The 16,118-nt window shown below is 35.4% G+C and overlaps 3 protein-coding genes across 3 annotated transcripts in view; 2 read left to right on the top strand and 1 right to left on the bottom strand.

Moving 5' to 3' along the window:
• LOC143554592 (uncharacterized) overlaps positions 1–16,118 on the top strand; it is a 171,850-nt gene that overhangs the window by 52,740 nt on the left and 102,992 nt on the right. The gene's annotated exons all lie outside the window — the stretch shown is intronic.
• LOC143554619 (auxin response factor 7-like) lies at positions 1,119–1,634 on the top strand. The gene is made up of 3 exons (XM_077044340.1): positions 1,119–1,341; positions 1,414–1,509; positions 1,590–1,634. The coding sequence occupies exons 1-3, from the start codon at positions 1,231–1,233 to the stop codon at positions 1,632–1,634; spliced, it is 252 nt and encodes an 83-aa protein (XP_076900455.1). The 5' UTR covers positions 1,119–1,230.
• Positions 5,403–9,255, bottom strand: LOC143554616 (endoglucanase 17-like). The gene is made up of 7 exons (XM_077044335.1): positions 9,023–9,255; positions 8,310–8,516; positions 7,415–7,615; positions 7,243–7,335; positions 6,999–7,160; positions 6,193–6,304; positions 5,403–6,109 (listed from the first exon to the last, which is right to left on the bottom strand). Exons 1-7 carry the CDS (start codon positions 9,242–9,244, stop codon positions 5,613–5,615), a joined length of 1,494 nt encoding a protein of 497 aa, XP_076900450.1. The 5' UTR covers positions 9,245–9,255; the 3' UTR covers positions 5,403–5,612.

The raw sequence follows: 16,118 nt of genomic DNA, 5'->3' as shown, positions 1-16,118 counted from the left end.
ACCGGACATATACCCAAGTTATAAGTTATAACAACTCATAATAGAATTAAGTTATTTGGGCCATTTAATTTTAAATAAAGCTTAGCCGGAATCCAAAATATTTAAACAAGTTAGCCCAAAAATACCCAAAACTCATTTAAATTTTAAACAAGCAGCAATTTATGCTTAAAAAAGAGGCCCTCGTAAACTTTCTGACAGATCCACGTGAAGGGAGATTAACTCTACCGCCATATGATATTTTTTTTTGCTTAGGTGGGCAAGATGAAACACGCTTTTGTAGACCTTATAGGATTGTCTGCTCTTGTTGGGCTAAGGCTATGCGTAGTGGAGGGGCTACAAATTGGGCCGTTTTGCGCCGTGTGGCGCCCAGTCAGCAAGGGATGAAAATTTGTTTTTGGGTGTAATGGTGTAGGGGCTACAATAGTTATATAATATATATATATATATATGGGTGAGTTAACGTACAATAATGGCTTATCATACATTAGGTACGCGACATTTCAGAGCGTTTGATTAAAAAACGCACAGTGGCAATTTCGTAAATAACCCAACAGTAGTTCGCGATCAAAATTCGTCGGTTACAAATCAACTCTGATCCAAATTCGGAACTTGTTTCTCAATCTAATCCAATTTCTAAACTTTAATCACAATTTAAAGTATGAAATCTCTAAAGTCAAAAACCAAAATTGAAATAGAACGTCCCTGAACATTAAAAATCTTCAAATTGATCAAAAATTGATGATTTAATCAATCGAATTGATGTGTAAGTGGCTTTAGAATCATCAATCGATTATGAAAATACAAATTAACACACATAATTGAGCTATGATTAGTGTTCATATTTAAACGTTCTGCTCAAAGTTTAAACGTTCTGGCCAAAATAAGCACCAAAATTAATGATTTAATTAATCGAATTGATGTGTAAGAGGCTTTAGAACCATCAATCGATTATGGAATTGCAGAAATAACGCACTCAATCGAGCTCTGATTAGGGTTCAAAATATTATGTTTAAACGTTCTGAAACAAAACTGAAGACCTTTAAACGTTCTGACCAAAAAAGAGCATATTTAAACGTTCTAATACGTTCAATGAGGCTGATTTTGTCATATATTGGTGAATATATTATGTTTTGTGGGGATTTAGTGACTGAATTAGGCTGATTTTGGATCCTAATTAGGGTTTGAATATGTTATAATAATAATTTGTGTGGGTTTGTTTGAATATGAGGTATGGAAGATCTGCTGTATAAGGAGTTATGGAAAGCATGTGCTGGTCCATTAGTGGATGTTCCAAGACCTGGACAAACAGTTTATTACTTTCCTCAAGGCCATATGGAGCAGGTTAATATATATTTTCTAGTTTTTTTATTTTTTATTTTTTGTAATTTTGTGGTTATTGTGAGCTTTGTGTAGTTAGAGGAATCAAGGAATCAAGAACTGGACCAAAGTATTCATCATTTCAACCTCAAATCAAAGATCCTGTTTCGTGTTGTTCATACACAGTTACTGGTAAATTTTTTATATTTATTCTCAGTTTATTGGATTTCTCGTTTAAGGTATGTTTATAAAAAAAATGGTTAATATTGTAGGCTGAGCAAGATACGGATGAAGTTTATGCTCAGATAACGTTCTAATACGTTCTAAGAAACAATGAACATCTTTAAACGTTCTATACGTTCTAAGAAGTTCAGGTTGTTAAAAAATGTTTAGAAGTTCTAAGAAGTTCTGGGTCAAAAAAGTTTAGAAGTTCTGATAAAGTTTAGAAGTTCTAAGAAGTTCTGGGTGTTCAGAACTTCTAAAACTAACAAAAAAATAATTAAACACCTGTAAACATGAAATTGAACACTGAAATCACTTCATATAATCTCATAATCATCAAACAATCGTCAATCAACCGTTAATTTGATCATTGATTCGATCATATGAACAAAATCTGCAACTGGGTTTCTGCAAATGGCGCTTAAAACTTTAAACGTTCAGTTAAAACCCATCACTCAAAACTCAAAATTGATCAATTGAAACTTCAAATTGATGAGTAATTGGACCAATTTCAAAGTTTAATTGGTCAATTAGTTCAACAATTTTAATTTCAATTGGTCAATTTTATCAACAGGTCGTGACGGAGGAAGATGGTGTATGGTGAACGGAATCATTGGATGGTGGACGGTGGACAGGATCGTTGGATGGTGACGGATTGCTGAACGGTCATGTTGAAGGTGGACGAAATCGATGGGAGCAACGATTTGATGAATATTACAATATTGCCACCGCGTGTTATTTGAAATCAATGGGGATGTGAGTCGCGTACGTAATGTACGATTAGGGATTATTGTATTGGATCCTTTATATATATATATATATATGTATGTATGTATATATATAACACACATAATAATAATAATAATAATAATAATAATAATAATAATAATAAAGAAATGAAGCAGGCAATAAACTGTTGTAGCCCCGCCCCTTTTCGCCCCTCTTCTCGCCCAGGGAGGCGGTGTTGTCGCCCAATATCGCCCCCTTTCGCCCCTTTTTATTGCCCACTACGAATGGCCTAAGAGACAATAGTTTATGCGGGTCAGACTGCGTTGAAGGCAGAATCATGTAAATTTGGTAAATACGAGAAATTGTTTAGAAAATCAACACGTGTTTCTCCCCTTTGCTTTTGACGCATTTGGTATCCTGCCCAGGAGGCCGTCGCTCTTTTGACCAGGGTTGAATGGGTCGTGAATAGTAATTTTTCGGCTCCTAAAAATCCAAAGCTTTTTTAGTAGAATCGGATTTACTATTTAAAATGGATTGTGGTGCAGCTTGTTGTCCGCTTACTTGTCACTTCATTATAGTTTTTGAGTTTAGCAATTGTTATGAATGAATTTTAATAAGCTAGAAACAGTTTACAGTTAAACCTACTCAAGTAGTTAAAACCAAAACCCATCATTGTGATCTTTGCCAGTTAATTTTTTAAAAACAACAAAAGGGCTTCAAAAACATGTCATACAATTGGCAACACCACTCATACATCGATGAACATTTACAAATACAGAGTAAAACATGTATTAGTTTTTAATATATATAATAATATGTGATTTATTAATGTGAAGTCCTTTCCACTTGTTAGTGATGACGAGCCTCATAATAAACTCTTTTGCAAAATTAAACTCTTTTGTTGTACGAATATGACACGACTAAGTGACCTCATATAGAAGGACGATGCCTTATTATAGCGGATTTGTTCCGCAAGCATTGTGAGATTCGCTCATATACTTTAGGGCGAGTCTTGCCATCTTATTTATGATTACAACTTACACAATCCAGTTATAGACTCACTATGAGAAGTGGAAACACTCGTAACACACATATATAATATGTCGTTGACCACATTTTCTAGTAGATATGACTACATGACAAAGAAACATTTGACTCGCCTTATTATATTCTTATTGTTGTTTGATGCCCGACAGAGTTGTCCACAACACTCACGTCTTGCTAATACATTTGACTCGTCGCATTATATTCTTATAGTTGTTTGATGTATGGTCGAGAAAGTTGTCCAAAACATTCACGTCTTTCTATGTCATAGTGCACAGTGGTGGAGACAGAATTTTTTTTCTATGGGTTAGGGATTTTTCGGTCTTTGACTTGTTTCCAACTTCAAAGTTTTCGGGCCCGGATAGGTTGGGTCAGTCATTCGGCCAAATAAATAAAACGCAATATCATGACCATAGGAAAAGTGCATCGTCACCATTAAAATAAAGTATATAGTCATATTAAATAAAAAAGTTTACATGGATGCTCTAAGTTAAACGGTATGTACTCAAAATATCATAAAAACGATAATATGCTAGCTGAAGAAAACGACATCGTTGTCTCTGTCTAAAATTCAAGTTTTTGTTTTTCACCGGAAAATGGTAAAATGTTTGCGGAGATTTTATGACACTTGGTTCGCTAGCTGAAAAAGAATGAGTCCGCTCTTTAAATCGTACTTATAAGTTATATGTAAAACCAGAAATGGACCGGGTTCAACTGAACCCGGTGAGTTGTATGTGGCTCCGCCACTGATTGTGCATGCCTTTCTCACATCCCATCTTTTCAGCTTTATAAAGAGTTACATTGCGTGACTATGCACACGTCTTAGTTTCAATACATTCAAACTTTCTTCACTCTTTTATCAACACCGTCACACAGTGCTCTAGTCGTTCAATGACTACGAGCACCGATTGATGGTGCTAGTTGTTTTCTATGTTCTTTATGTTGAACCATGATGCTTGTGACACAAGTGTAAGAAACTAAGAATGGCTTGTGTGTCATCTTATAAAACTTAAAAAGCCTCTCTTTATTAGTTGTACACGTTACCATTGAAACTTGGTATTTGTTTGATGCTCACTTTTCTCATATTCATATCTTTAGTGGCCCCACTTTGTAATATTAGTATCTGACATGCTGTATAAAAGTGCAGCCTTTTGTCACGTGACACGCACACTCTTTCCATGTTACTTTAAAAAGAGTTTGATGGGTCAAATCTTTGGGCTCCACACCAACGGTAATACTTTAATATGCTACTTGCTACTATATTTTTTATTCCTTGGAATTGTTACTCTTTCCAATTATATTGGTTGATAGTCTTTAATATTCATTTCTATTGTTTTGTGTGTGTTTTACTTGTATTTGTATTGATATTTAGCATTAATAGATTTTCTTTAACCTTATAGTATTACAATATGTCATAAAGAAGACAAGTACAATAAACCAATAAAAGATATACAGAACGTGTTAGTTTTTCATGTGTGTTACCTTTATCTTTTAAGTGAATAATGTTTAATTCAAGGAGTTTCTATTTTAATGGTATCAATATGTGTAAATAGTGTCGACTTTGTGGTCTATTTTAATAACAATGAGAGTTCAAATCTCATAGTGAACAATGGTTTTGATTTAGGAATAAGATTAGTGAATTTATGATTTTTTTTATTAACATATGATATGATTTTTTATTAACATTTAACACAAACCAAATTACATTTGGATAATGTGTAAACGAGCTAAAACTCATCCGCATAATAGTTCTAATAAAGAACCAGAGTAAACATAAAGATTAGATGCTAAAACTCATCCGCATTACATTTAATACGAACGAGTTTTTTTTTCATAGGTGTCAGTTTTTTCAATGTTCGAATGTCATGATTTTTGTTCATCAGTATCATTTACTTACATTTATCATTGTTTAAGCTAACAACTACAATAAGAATTTTTTAGGTAATTGTGATCACAGAAAAGAAAATACAATGTTCAATATCAATTAAAATTAAATAATCTATACCACCTAAACATTCCAAAACAAACCAACATACAATAAAATAAAAATAAAAATATAATAATAATAATCCCCATAACAAAACCTTGTCAAAAAACATTCATTCATGCGGATTAATTCGGCTACATTAATAACGCCGGTTCTTGTACGCACCTTACATTTGCATCAATCTATGCTAAACATTAAAAACATACACTAGTAATAATAATAATTATAATTATAATAAATAATGTTACATTAATATGGGCTCGAGGAACATGGTTTACCACAAACCCTCTAAGCCACCACCAACAATGGTTCACTAAATCTGACCAAACGAGTGCGCCAAGTAAGTCAACGCCCCAACCAACGGCGCATTAATGTAGGTAGCCGGTTCAGACTGAAAATAATCCGACCGTTCATCGGGAAAGTGGTCTTTCTCGTCGGGCCCACCAACCACCGCCCCGGTTAAAATATTCGGGTTAGGGATTTGGGAATGCATAATGGAGAAACCCGCCCCACATTCGATTTTAGCTGGATGGGCGAAGATGGAAGGGAGAGATGATCCTCGGTGGTGGATCCTACGTGGGTATCGTGGACCGTACCCGACCATGTAGGACATTTTTAATGGGTTGTCACCTAGGAGATAGTCCACTTGTTTTTTTGCAATGGAACGAAGTCGTTTTGATGTGACAATTGAGCCACCACAGTTTACTACTTTTTTGGCTTGGGTTAAGTATTTGGCATATGTGACTAGTAAAAATGAAGCAGATGTTACATATTGCATATTACTGTCATCCATTTTGAAGAGAAGTCCACCTAGAAATAATAAATAATATAATTAGTCACTCTAGTATCAAAATTAATCATATAATGATTATTATATTTGACATATTTAGTACCTGGAGTGTAGTCTGATTGAGAAAAAGGTGCTCCTGGAATTAGTGAACATATGAAGTTATCTGCATGACCTTTGTAGTCATGGAGTGATTGAAGCTTTTGGACTAAAAATGCCTATAAATTATCAACAAAAAAAATAATAGTAAAAAGATTATATAAAAGATGGTATAAAATATGGTGATATACATATTTATGTCACATCATACGTGTCGTGTAAGGTTACACGACATGTATAACTTTTACATACCACACACATGACACATTTGGGGTGATCAGTGGCAAGGGCGTAGGAAGCTTTAGGGGGTACGGGTTCGGCTGAACCCGTACAAAATTTTGTTTTAGTGTTATATATTAGAATATTTTGGCATCGTATCCGTAGAAAGTTCAACATCGAACCCGTAGAAAACCCAAATCTAAGTAATAAACAATCGGTTGTCCGTCTCTCAAAATTTTCCTAACCCGTAGGATAAAAATTCTGGCTACGCCACTGATCAGTGGCTTAAATAAAATTTTATGGGTGCGATTCATATTTTCGGGTATAAATAACACTAGATTTTTTTTGTGGAGGACGGTTATCCTCCTTCCTTTGTAAGTGGGTACGTCACTGACTCACTACACACAACTCGTATAATTTCTAACACAACACACCACTATCACATCACAAAATTTCAGTAAAGTTATACGAATGACACCTTATATGAGCCGTTGTGTATATTTTCACGATATCAAACAATACGGCTAGTATGATATGAGGAAAATGTTATACGGTACGTATGACACATCAGCGATAAATATATAAATATTTTACCTTGGATAGAAGGATTCTTGCACCAGCATGTTTATTGTCCCACCCAAAGGTATTATCATTCTCACCACCACCTAGGCTTTGACCATTTGTTTGAATGTAATTCAAGTACTTTGGGCTTCTTGTAGCCTTATGTAACCAAGCTGCCCCCCACAACAACTCATCCTACATTAATCCAAACATTCCAAAAATGTTATAAAATGTTCCAAAAGTGTCACAATCTTAGTAGAACATTAATTAACTTTACCTCGTATCCAGAATATGAGCAATAATATGGGCAAACAAATTTTTTAAGCCCATTGCTATAAGAGCCTCTATACTTGTTAGCAAACTCAAACACCTGTTTAGATGAAAATGTAAAACAAGCATAAGTTAAAATTCAAAATTCCAATTATACCCTTGAGATTTTTTAAATTTACCCTTATGGCTCTCTTGAGTAGAAGCTTAGAATAAGTCCGGTCAGATTTTCTAAACACTAAAGAAGCTGAAGCAAGGGCAGCTGCTGTCTCAGCAGCTACTTCTGTTCCAGGGGTATTTTTGTCAATCTTTATAACTGTTCTTGGTGTATCCATGTCTTCAGGTCTTTCCCAACACGCATGATCCTTAGTTGCGTCACCCACCTGTCGTTTTAATGTTTTATCATCAAAAGAATCTTAAATAGTGTACCAGATTCCCTTTTAATCTATAGAAGAAAAATAATAATTTTAAAGGTTTAAAAAATTACAAATTTTATTATTTTTTAATTTAAGTGTAATATTGTTATAATTTTTTTATTAATTAAATAAATAAAAGTAAATCGCGGTTTTCGTCCCGGTAGTTTGTCCAAATCTGCGGTTTTTAGTCTAATGGTTTCAAATTTGCGATTTTCGCTCTTGTGGTTTCATTTTACTTGCAATTAAATATGACCCAACTAACTCTGTAAAGTCTAGTCGTTAAATTCATCAACGTATCATTTCACGTGAGTGGCTTTTTTGTCTATTTCTTTCTGAATGAACCTCAGTCCTAATTCGCAAACCTCTCAAGTGGGGGTTGAGGTGTATTTAGTTGGGGGAGGACAAAAATGGCTCTCACGTGAATGGCACACTAATTGATTTAACAAACAGACTTAACAAGGTTAGTGAAGTCGGGCTTTAATTGCAAGTAAAATAAAACCACATGGACGAAAATCGCAAATATGAAACTATTTAACTAAAACCGCATATTTAGACAAACCACATGAATGAAAACCGCAGTTTACTTAATAAATAACATGTAATGTGAATACTAGTGTGTATGTGTTACTGCCACATAATATTAATGAATGTTACAATGTACCTGAACATATATAACATCCGGTTGTTTGGTAGCTTTGAGAAGATAATCAGTCGCCCAACGAATCGCTTCTTTCGCATTTCCGAGCTCACTTTTCATCAACCCACCGAACTCAAGCACACTCCATGACAACATTGTTGTTGTGAAAGCCATAGGAAACCCAAACTTAATGTTGTCACCTGCATCATAGTACCCACCTACCAAATCCACCTGCATTGTCACATTTCTTCAAAATCAGAACAAAAAAAATATAGCAATAATTGTTTATTTTACTTTTTTGTATGAGAATAATTAAACTATAATAATAATAATAATAATAATAATAATAATAACAATATAAAATGAGGTTTAAATTATGGCACAAAAGTTCTTATGGTCTACTTATATTAAATAATTAAACTTAATAATAATAATAATAATAATAATAATAATAATAATAAAATGCGGTTTAGATTATGGCACAAAAGTTCTTTTGAGCTATTGATACAAAACAATAATAATAATAATAATAATAATAATAATAATAATAATAATAATACAAAATCCACCTACATTGTAAAATTTCTTCAAAACTAAAAAAGAATAAAAAGTAAATAAGTAAAAAGTCTAAAACAACTAAACTTTAATAGAAGGTAAAATGGTTAATTGCTAGTGTGGGGCCAGCCCACTTGGTAAAAATGTAAAATACAGTACGAGTAACATTTGTCGTTAATTACTTTCATGGCGGCGCCATCGGAAAGACCGGAGTCTTTTCTCCAAGTGACTCTTTGGTTTGGGGGTAGTTTGCCGGACCTTTGGCCTTCAAAGAAAATGATGGATTTGGTAAGGGCGTCTTTGTAGTTATGGGAGGCGACACGGTGGGGGTGGCGGGTGGCGGTGACAGCGGAGATGATGGTGAGTAAGAGGAGGAGGTGGTGGAGGCAAGAAGAGGCAGCCATTGTAGGCTCTGGTGTTGTGTACTTGTGTGTCAAGTGAGTGTGTGAAAGTGAGTTTATATAAGGTGGAAAAGTAACGTTTTTAGTTTATAAAAATAACGTCCTGCTTTGATAATAATAATAATAATAATAATAATAATAAAAAGTGTGACATATTTGTTGATTAGTTTTTTTCTAGAAAGAGGACTTTCTTTCTATATCTAAGTTACCGTACTTTTTAAATTGTGAGAATCTCGTTGTTTTATTATGATTAGACTATGTTGTTTTTACCGGGTTCACGCTGACTTTAAAGTTTGGCTTGAGTGTTCACTTAGGAAACCATACCGACGCCTGCCACTAAATAATCGTTGTGCAACCATAAGATGAACTATCAGGACTCTTTGGCGTAATACACGGTGGGATTAAAACCCGGGTGGGCTCGGAATTCAAACTAACAACCTTGTACAAGGTCTAACTCAAACTCTTTATTTTCATAATCACCCAAAGTGCCATAATTAATGATCGAACTTGAGTTTCCATTGGATTTTATTTATATATAAATAATGTCTATCTTGCTTTGATAAACATAGATTAAATAATGGCATTAAACTATTAACATATTTGTTGATTAGTTAATAGTTTATGTGTGAATGTTTGAGTAATTGAATAATGTTTTTATTACAAGTGTACAAATGATTTTGGGCTAAGCACATGTGTCTTTGTGGTTTTAAAATATGTAGCAGAAGTATATATCTGCTTACTGTATCAGAATATTCCCATTTATTTTACTGGTTAAAAAAATTAAGGTTTTTTCCTAATTTATTATCCCAGCTTGTATACACTTCATCTTAATAATGATAATGACGACTTTTCGCGTCATCAAAGGTAGTGACATTGAGCCATAGCAAGCTAGAGAGTAGGGATGGCAAAACGGGTAATATACTGATTTGGTATCGGAAGTATTGAATTGGTATTAAGTTTTGTGTTTTCAGTACTGATATTTTTGAATCGTGCGTTCAATGTCACTACCTACCCGCTCACCACTACTAGGCAGTAGGTTTTTAGTAGTACCTCGGTGAGTCGGTGACTTTCTTTACGGCTGGTATTCGATTTAAATCTTGTCCGCGACAAATGTTGTGTGCGAGCAAGATGTTTTATCCCAGTTAGCCTTTGGGATTGGTGGTGGACCGGGTCATCAACGTAATCTGTGATCGCAATCGTAGGTTACCTTTTACGAATGAATGTATCTGGATGACCGGACTTGTTGATTGTTGAACAAAAGTTGATAATGACTCATTTTCTTTTAACAAAATGAAAATTTAATGACTTTTTAAGGTTGTTATTAACTAATAAAAGTTTTCTTCCTATAATCATCAATACAAGAATAAAATATACAGTTTTCTTTATTTTTATATTGATTCCACGTGTAAACCATTAGACCATCCAATGAGAATACGTGAGTTCGAGTCCTAAGATGACATTTCAATCATCCAATGTTAATTTGACGCTTGGGAAATTCAAATCTATGATCTCTCAAGAGATAACCCGAAAACCCACAACAGAATAGAAGATAGAGTCATGCTTGCATATTTTGTGAATCAAGTGATATGTTTTTTTATAGTCATTTATACACGACTAAAACTCTAAAAGTATGGATTTTCATCTTGATAACATACAACAATTTACAATTAGTAAGGTGTTCAACCCTATAAAATGCTTAAATGTTTCACTAGTCTATAATCAAACTAGAGATCCTAGTCTCTTAGATTGATATGTTTAAATTGATTTCTTTTTACATTATATATATAACTTTTTAAAAAATAATTGTGTTTTTAGTTAAACCATTATACGATGGTTAGTAAATGCTTCCTATGGCTACGTACTTGTAAATGTCTTCCATGACACTTGGTGTTGGTTAATGATTGGAGATGTTGGGTGTGTGACCCAAACTAAATTCATGATATAATTGTGTTTGTAACAAAAGCCCCAAAAAATGACCATAATTTGTCATATGCTTATGGACAGGGAATAGCTCTTCCATCAGGAAGACTGGTCAATGGTCAACAATATCCTCTTTCTATACACATCATAGATATAAAATTAAAAATCTCACAAAATCCATATTCATTTCAATAAATAAATCGCATCCATAGGTTGGTAGAGGTCTTTATAAAGTTAGTAAAAATCAAAATAGAATTATATAACTAGGCAATGTTGGTTTGAAATTTATATGGATTAGTTTGTATTAAATAAATTAGTACGAAACCAGTAATACAGACCGAACCCGACATATACCTTATTATTCATTTTCCAGTTTTACAACAACCACACCCCGGTAAAATTCTAATCCATAGAAAAGTTATTAGTAGGGTCTATAAAGGTGAAATATAGACAAACCATACATTTATCCTAACATATAGAGAGATTGCCTTCGTTAAGATTCTCGACTCCAAAAATTCATGCATCAAAAGTCACGGTACAAAACATATGTAGAAATAGTGTTCTTGTGATGGTTTCAAAACTATATAAGTAGAAAGCTACTACTAATATATAATGAAATAGTAAAAAGTAATAGATTGAACATCAATTAACAACAATATAACATTACTTGAAAAGATTCAGAAGAATAACAAGCAAAGTCCGACTAAGATTAATACTCTTATAAAAAAAATTATTTGTTTATAAATATTAAAACCAATACTTGTGTTCGGTCCTAGGTGAAGGTTTTCCTCAGTTCAAAGGGATGTATTTTGACGCGATAAATTTTGCTAATAGCACATTTGAAATATTCCCCGGTAGTTTATAAAAAAAAAACTTTTCAAATTACGAAACTGCCCCTAATATGTATGCATTCACGGGTAGTAAAGAATAGAAGTAGAAAGTGAAGAAATGGTCAAAGAGTATGGGTAAACTCAGTTACCAAGGGACAGTTGTCAAATTGTTAATGGGTCCAGTGTATCTGACAATATAAATTAGTAAAGTGGCAGGCAATGTTTTAAAATCCATTATTTTATTTGTATTGAATTGGACTAAAAAATGGTACAACCGGTTGAATAATTTACCTTATAATTTCTTATAAATGTAACTTTAATAAAAAAATAATTCAAAAGTAAATGATTCCATAACAAAAATAATCCAAAAGTTGATCAATATTAAAAAAACTAATACAAAATCACTCAATTTTTTAAAAAATAGTCCTAAAGTTTACCCGTTTGAATATTAATTGTTGGGTTAAAAGTAATTTTGAAAAACTATGGGCCGCAAATATCAACAATGTGTCGGACATAAAACCGGTTTGCTGATAAACCGGTATTTTAGACAAAAACCGCCGGTACGGTGCTCTAGCAAACCTGCCAAAACTACCGGACTCAAAATACCGGCCTGATGTGCGAAATCCGGTTTAACCGGTTCAACCGGCTGGTTTGAACCGGTTTTTAAAACATTGGTGGCAGGGATAAGATGTTTTTCATAGTCTTTGCCAGAAAAGAAAACTTAATAATATATAAACTATCCTAAAAAAATTTCCACTTTACTATATGAATATTTAACCAGTAATCGAAAATTGGTTTCGTGTTACTTTTTAACAATATTAAAAAAAAATGTTTTCTCAATCTGATAATTAAAAACATTAATGGAAAATTTTATGAAAAATGGTTACATATTTCATATTTTTACATTTGATGGAATAGCTAGCATGTTTCCATTGTCTGTTGACAAGGCTAATAGAAATAGTTGAAACAAATTGAATAGTTTAAAGTGAAATAAGTTGGCTTTTTTTGAGTTCTAAATGATCTAATTTTTAAGTTTTGATAATTTAATAATCCGATCCGGTTTGAAATTTGAAATTTTAACCCGTTTCTTATAATTTCTAAGTACCAATATAAGTCCAATTTATACTAGGGATTTTAAAATTTTAGGTAACTTAAGCCCGCCATAGGATTTTTGGATAATTGGATGATACTAGAGATGTTAGAAAGTCGGGCACCTGGGTTGGACGATTCATCAAGGGCAATGCGAACTCGATTGGGCCATTGAGATGCGAATCGGTGATTCAACAATCATTCGGCATAGGCCGATTTTTTGTATATCGTCACAAAAACTTTGCTTGGTTTATTGTTATCACAATTATCATTTATATTTGAAAAATAAGTTATATATAAGGGCTCATTTATTTGAACTCGTGTGGAGCATCCAAAATTTCAAAGACGATATTGATTTTATAGATACTTTGAAAGAAAATTAACTATTATTTCTTAATTTAAGTTATAGATATGCTTAACAAACTAAGGTTGGCTTTTCTGTTGTAGCCATGTAGTTGAGCTTCATAAGATGTAACACATAGTATTTGAGTTCATTGTCGTAAGGGATTTTGTTTGGCATTACTAATATGTATTACCCCTCTCTTTCCTAAAGAATAAGGGTTCGACCCTCATAATAACGTATTAGGTGAATTTAATAGATGTACCTTAAGAACCGTTAAAAAAACTATCGAAATTATTATCTTCCGTTTTGTTTAATTTAATAGATGAACCTTTTTCGGTTTTGTATATTTTATCTTATACAATAAGAAAGTAGGATTATGCATAAAACCAACTTGCATATCATTATATTATTTACAAACTTTATTTCATTTATTTTATTGGATATGGTTTGTCTATATTTTCTATAAATTGCTAAAAAATACAGGCACAAACAACTTCAATGATTATTAAACAATAAAGATTATGTTGTTATGAAGCTTTAAAGAAAAAAGAGGGTAGAAATGTTCTCTTGTTTGTGGGGCATCTTGAATATGATCACCATAGCATGTGCCATTTCAGCTCTATCCCTGAAGAGGTAGGTCTCAGCAGAGCCCAGTTAGACGCGCAAGACTCATCTTGAACAGGGACGTCTGCGCGGTTGGACCCGCAAGACTCACCTTAAACAGAGATGTCTGCGCAGTTGAACTCGCAAGACTCGAGGGACATCTGCGCAAAGACCAACTGGATCCGCAGGACCAACCATGCTCAGAGACGCGACGTCCTTACGCGCAGTACGCAAGCTGTTCCCGCAGGAAAAGCCTCCCAATGGTGACGTACTCCGCCTGTTCCCGCAGCTACGGATACTAGCCATCAGGGAAGGCTACCCGCGCAGCAAGGCTACACGCACAAGGCACTAACTCTCAAATAATTCAGTAATGTCACCTGAAGAGGGAATGAGCAAGCCGGGAATACTCCCGCCCAAAGCCGGGAATTCTCCCGCCCAAATGAGCCAGTCCGTACGATACTGGAGGATCTTTTGTACTGTACCTGCCAAGGTATGGACAAAAGAACTGACCAAAGCTGCGACAGCTCACTGACAACAGTACGACGGGCAGCACGCTCTAGTACTTAAAGTCACTATCAGCCGCTGCCTACTCACCAACCCCTGTGGGGGCACGTCCATAGCCTGCAGTTGGTGGAAAAGGAATAGTACACAGCCGGCCTGGTCACTATCAGCCGCTGCCTACCCACCAACCATCAGCATGGCACGTGCGTAGCCCACAGTTGGTAGAACAGGAATACTATTCAGCCGGCTGTACCTGCTTGGAAACCTACCTTCGGCTATAAATACTCCAACACCTTGGAACGGTATCATCATCTTCTCTCTAGCTATTTCTCTTAATATACACTTATATTCAAGAGCAATCTAGTCTGATTCTCACGCCGGAGGGTGGTCACAAGGAGGTACCCCCCCCCATTCTCAGTGACGAGCTCACGGTGTCTGTTTTGCAGGTCATCAGAACAACCATCTTTGCCGGAACTAACCCTCGTGGGAAACATCTATTTAACCCCCAGATTATCCGTAATCTGCCCGGGGTCGATTAGTGTTTCTTCATTGGCGCCATCCGTGCATAAAAGCTAGAACTTATTCTTTTTCAGTTTTTTCAAACTTCTGGAAAGATGGTTAAGGTTACTCCGTTGCCAAGGCCAACGAGTGACCAAGAAACCCCGGTAACCACAACCGGCGAGTACACAATATTTACGAACACTACCCCGGTTACCCAAGCCGGGGCAAGTGCAGTAAATTTTACGAACACTACCCCGGTTACCCAAGTCGGGGCAAGTGCAGTAAACAATCATCCCCTAGGATTCATTGATACCCAGGTGGAGAGAAAACAGACGAGGCTCCCCCGCCAAACACTTGAACAAGTTAAAGCGTGGGCGGAAGCACGTCAGAAGGAATTCCAAGCTGAGTTGGACGAACGCTTACGTTCCATCCAACAGGCTGACGAATTTGGAAGCACTCGACAACAGCTCAACATGAGCAGTGAGTGCGAGTACTCGGACGATGATCGGGAGGAATCCGACACCGACGCAAACCCTCGCCATAGGGCGAAAGGGAAGCGTAACGAAACGGACTTCCAACCGAGAAGGAATTTCGGAGACACCTTCAAACCAAGGAACGCGGGGGGAAACCCACGCGACTTCTCCAAAACCTTTAGACCAACTGCTGCAAATGCGGGAACGTCCAAATTTGCAAGGGACATTGCAGAAACAATCGCCCCGAAGAGTGCCAAGCAGATGCCCAACATCGGCACTTATGACGGTATATCTGACCCAGACGATCACCTGAACAGATTCATAGCGGGGGCAACCGTCAGCAACTGGACGGAACCCACGTGGTGTTATATGTTCCAGATGACGCTGGTTGGAGCGGCTAGAGCGTGGTTTGACCGTCTACCGGTCCACCACATCTACGATTGGGCGGACTTCCAACACAAGTTCAGCCAACACTTCAGTCAACAGCGGAAATATACTGAAGAGCAGTGGACGATCCTCAACTGTGTTAGAGAGGAGGATGAATCTTTACTAGACTTCATTACTCGCTTCAACTCGAAGAAGCTGAGTCTGGGCGTTATAAGCGAAGATCTTGTTCG

Source organism: Bidens hawaiensis, unplaced genomic scaffold (assembly GCF_021521415.1).
Source record: "Bidens hawaiensis isolate Kalapana, Puna unplaced genomic scaffold, B.hawaiensis_p1.1 tig00017762_1, whole genome shotgun sequence".
Classification (NCBI taxonomy): Eukaryota; Viridiplantae; Streptophyta; class Magnoliopsida; order Asterales; family Asteraceae; genus Bidens; species Bidens hawaiensis.
The sequence above is the reverse complement of the archived record's forward strand: the minus strand, read 5'-3'. Positions and strand labels throughout refer to the sequence as shown.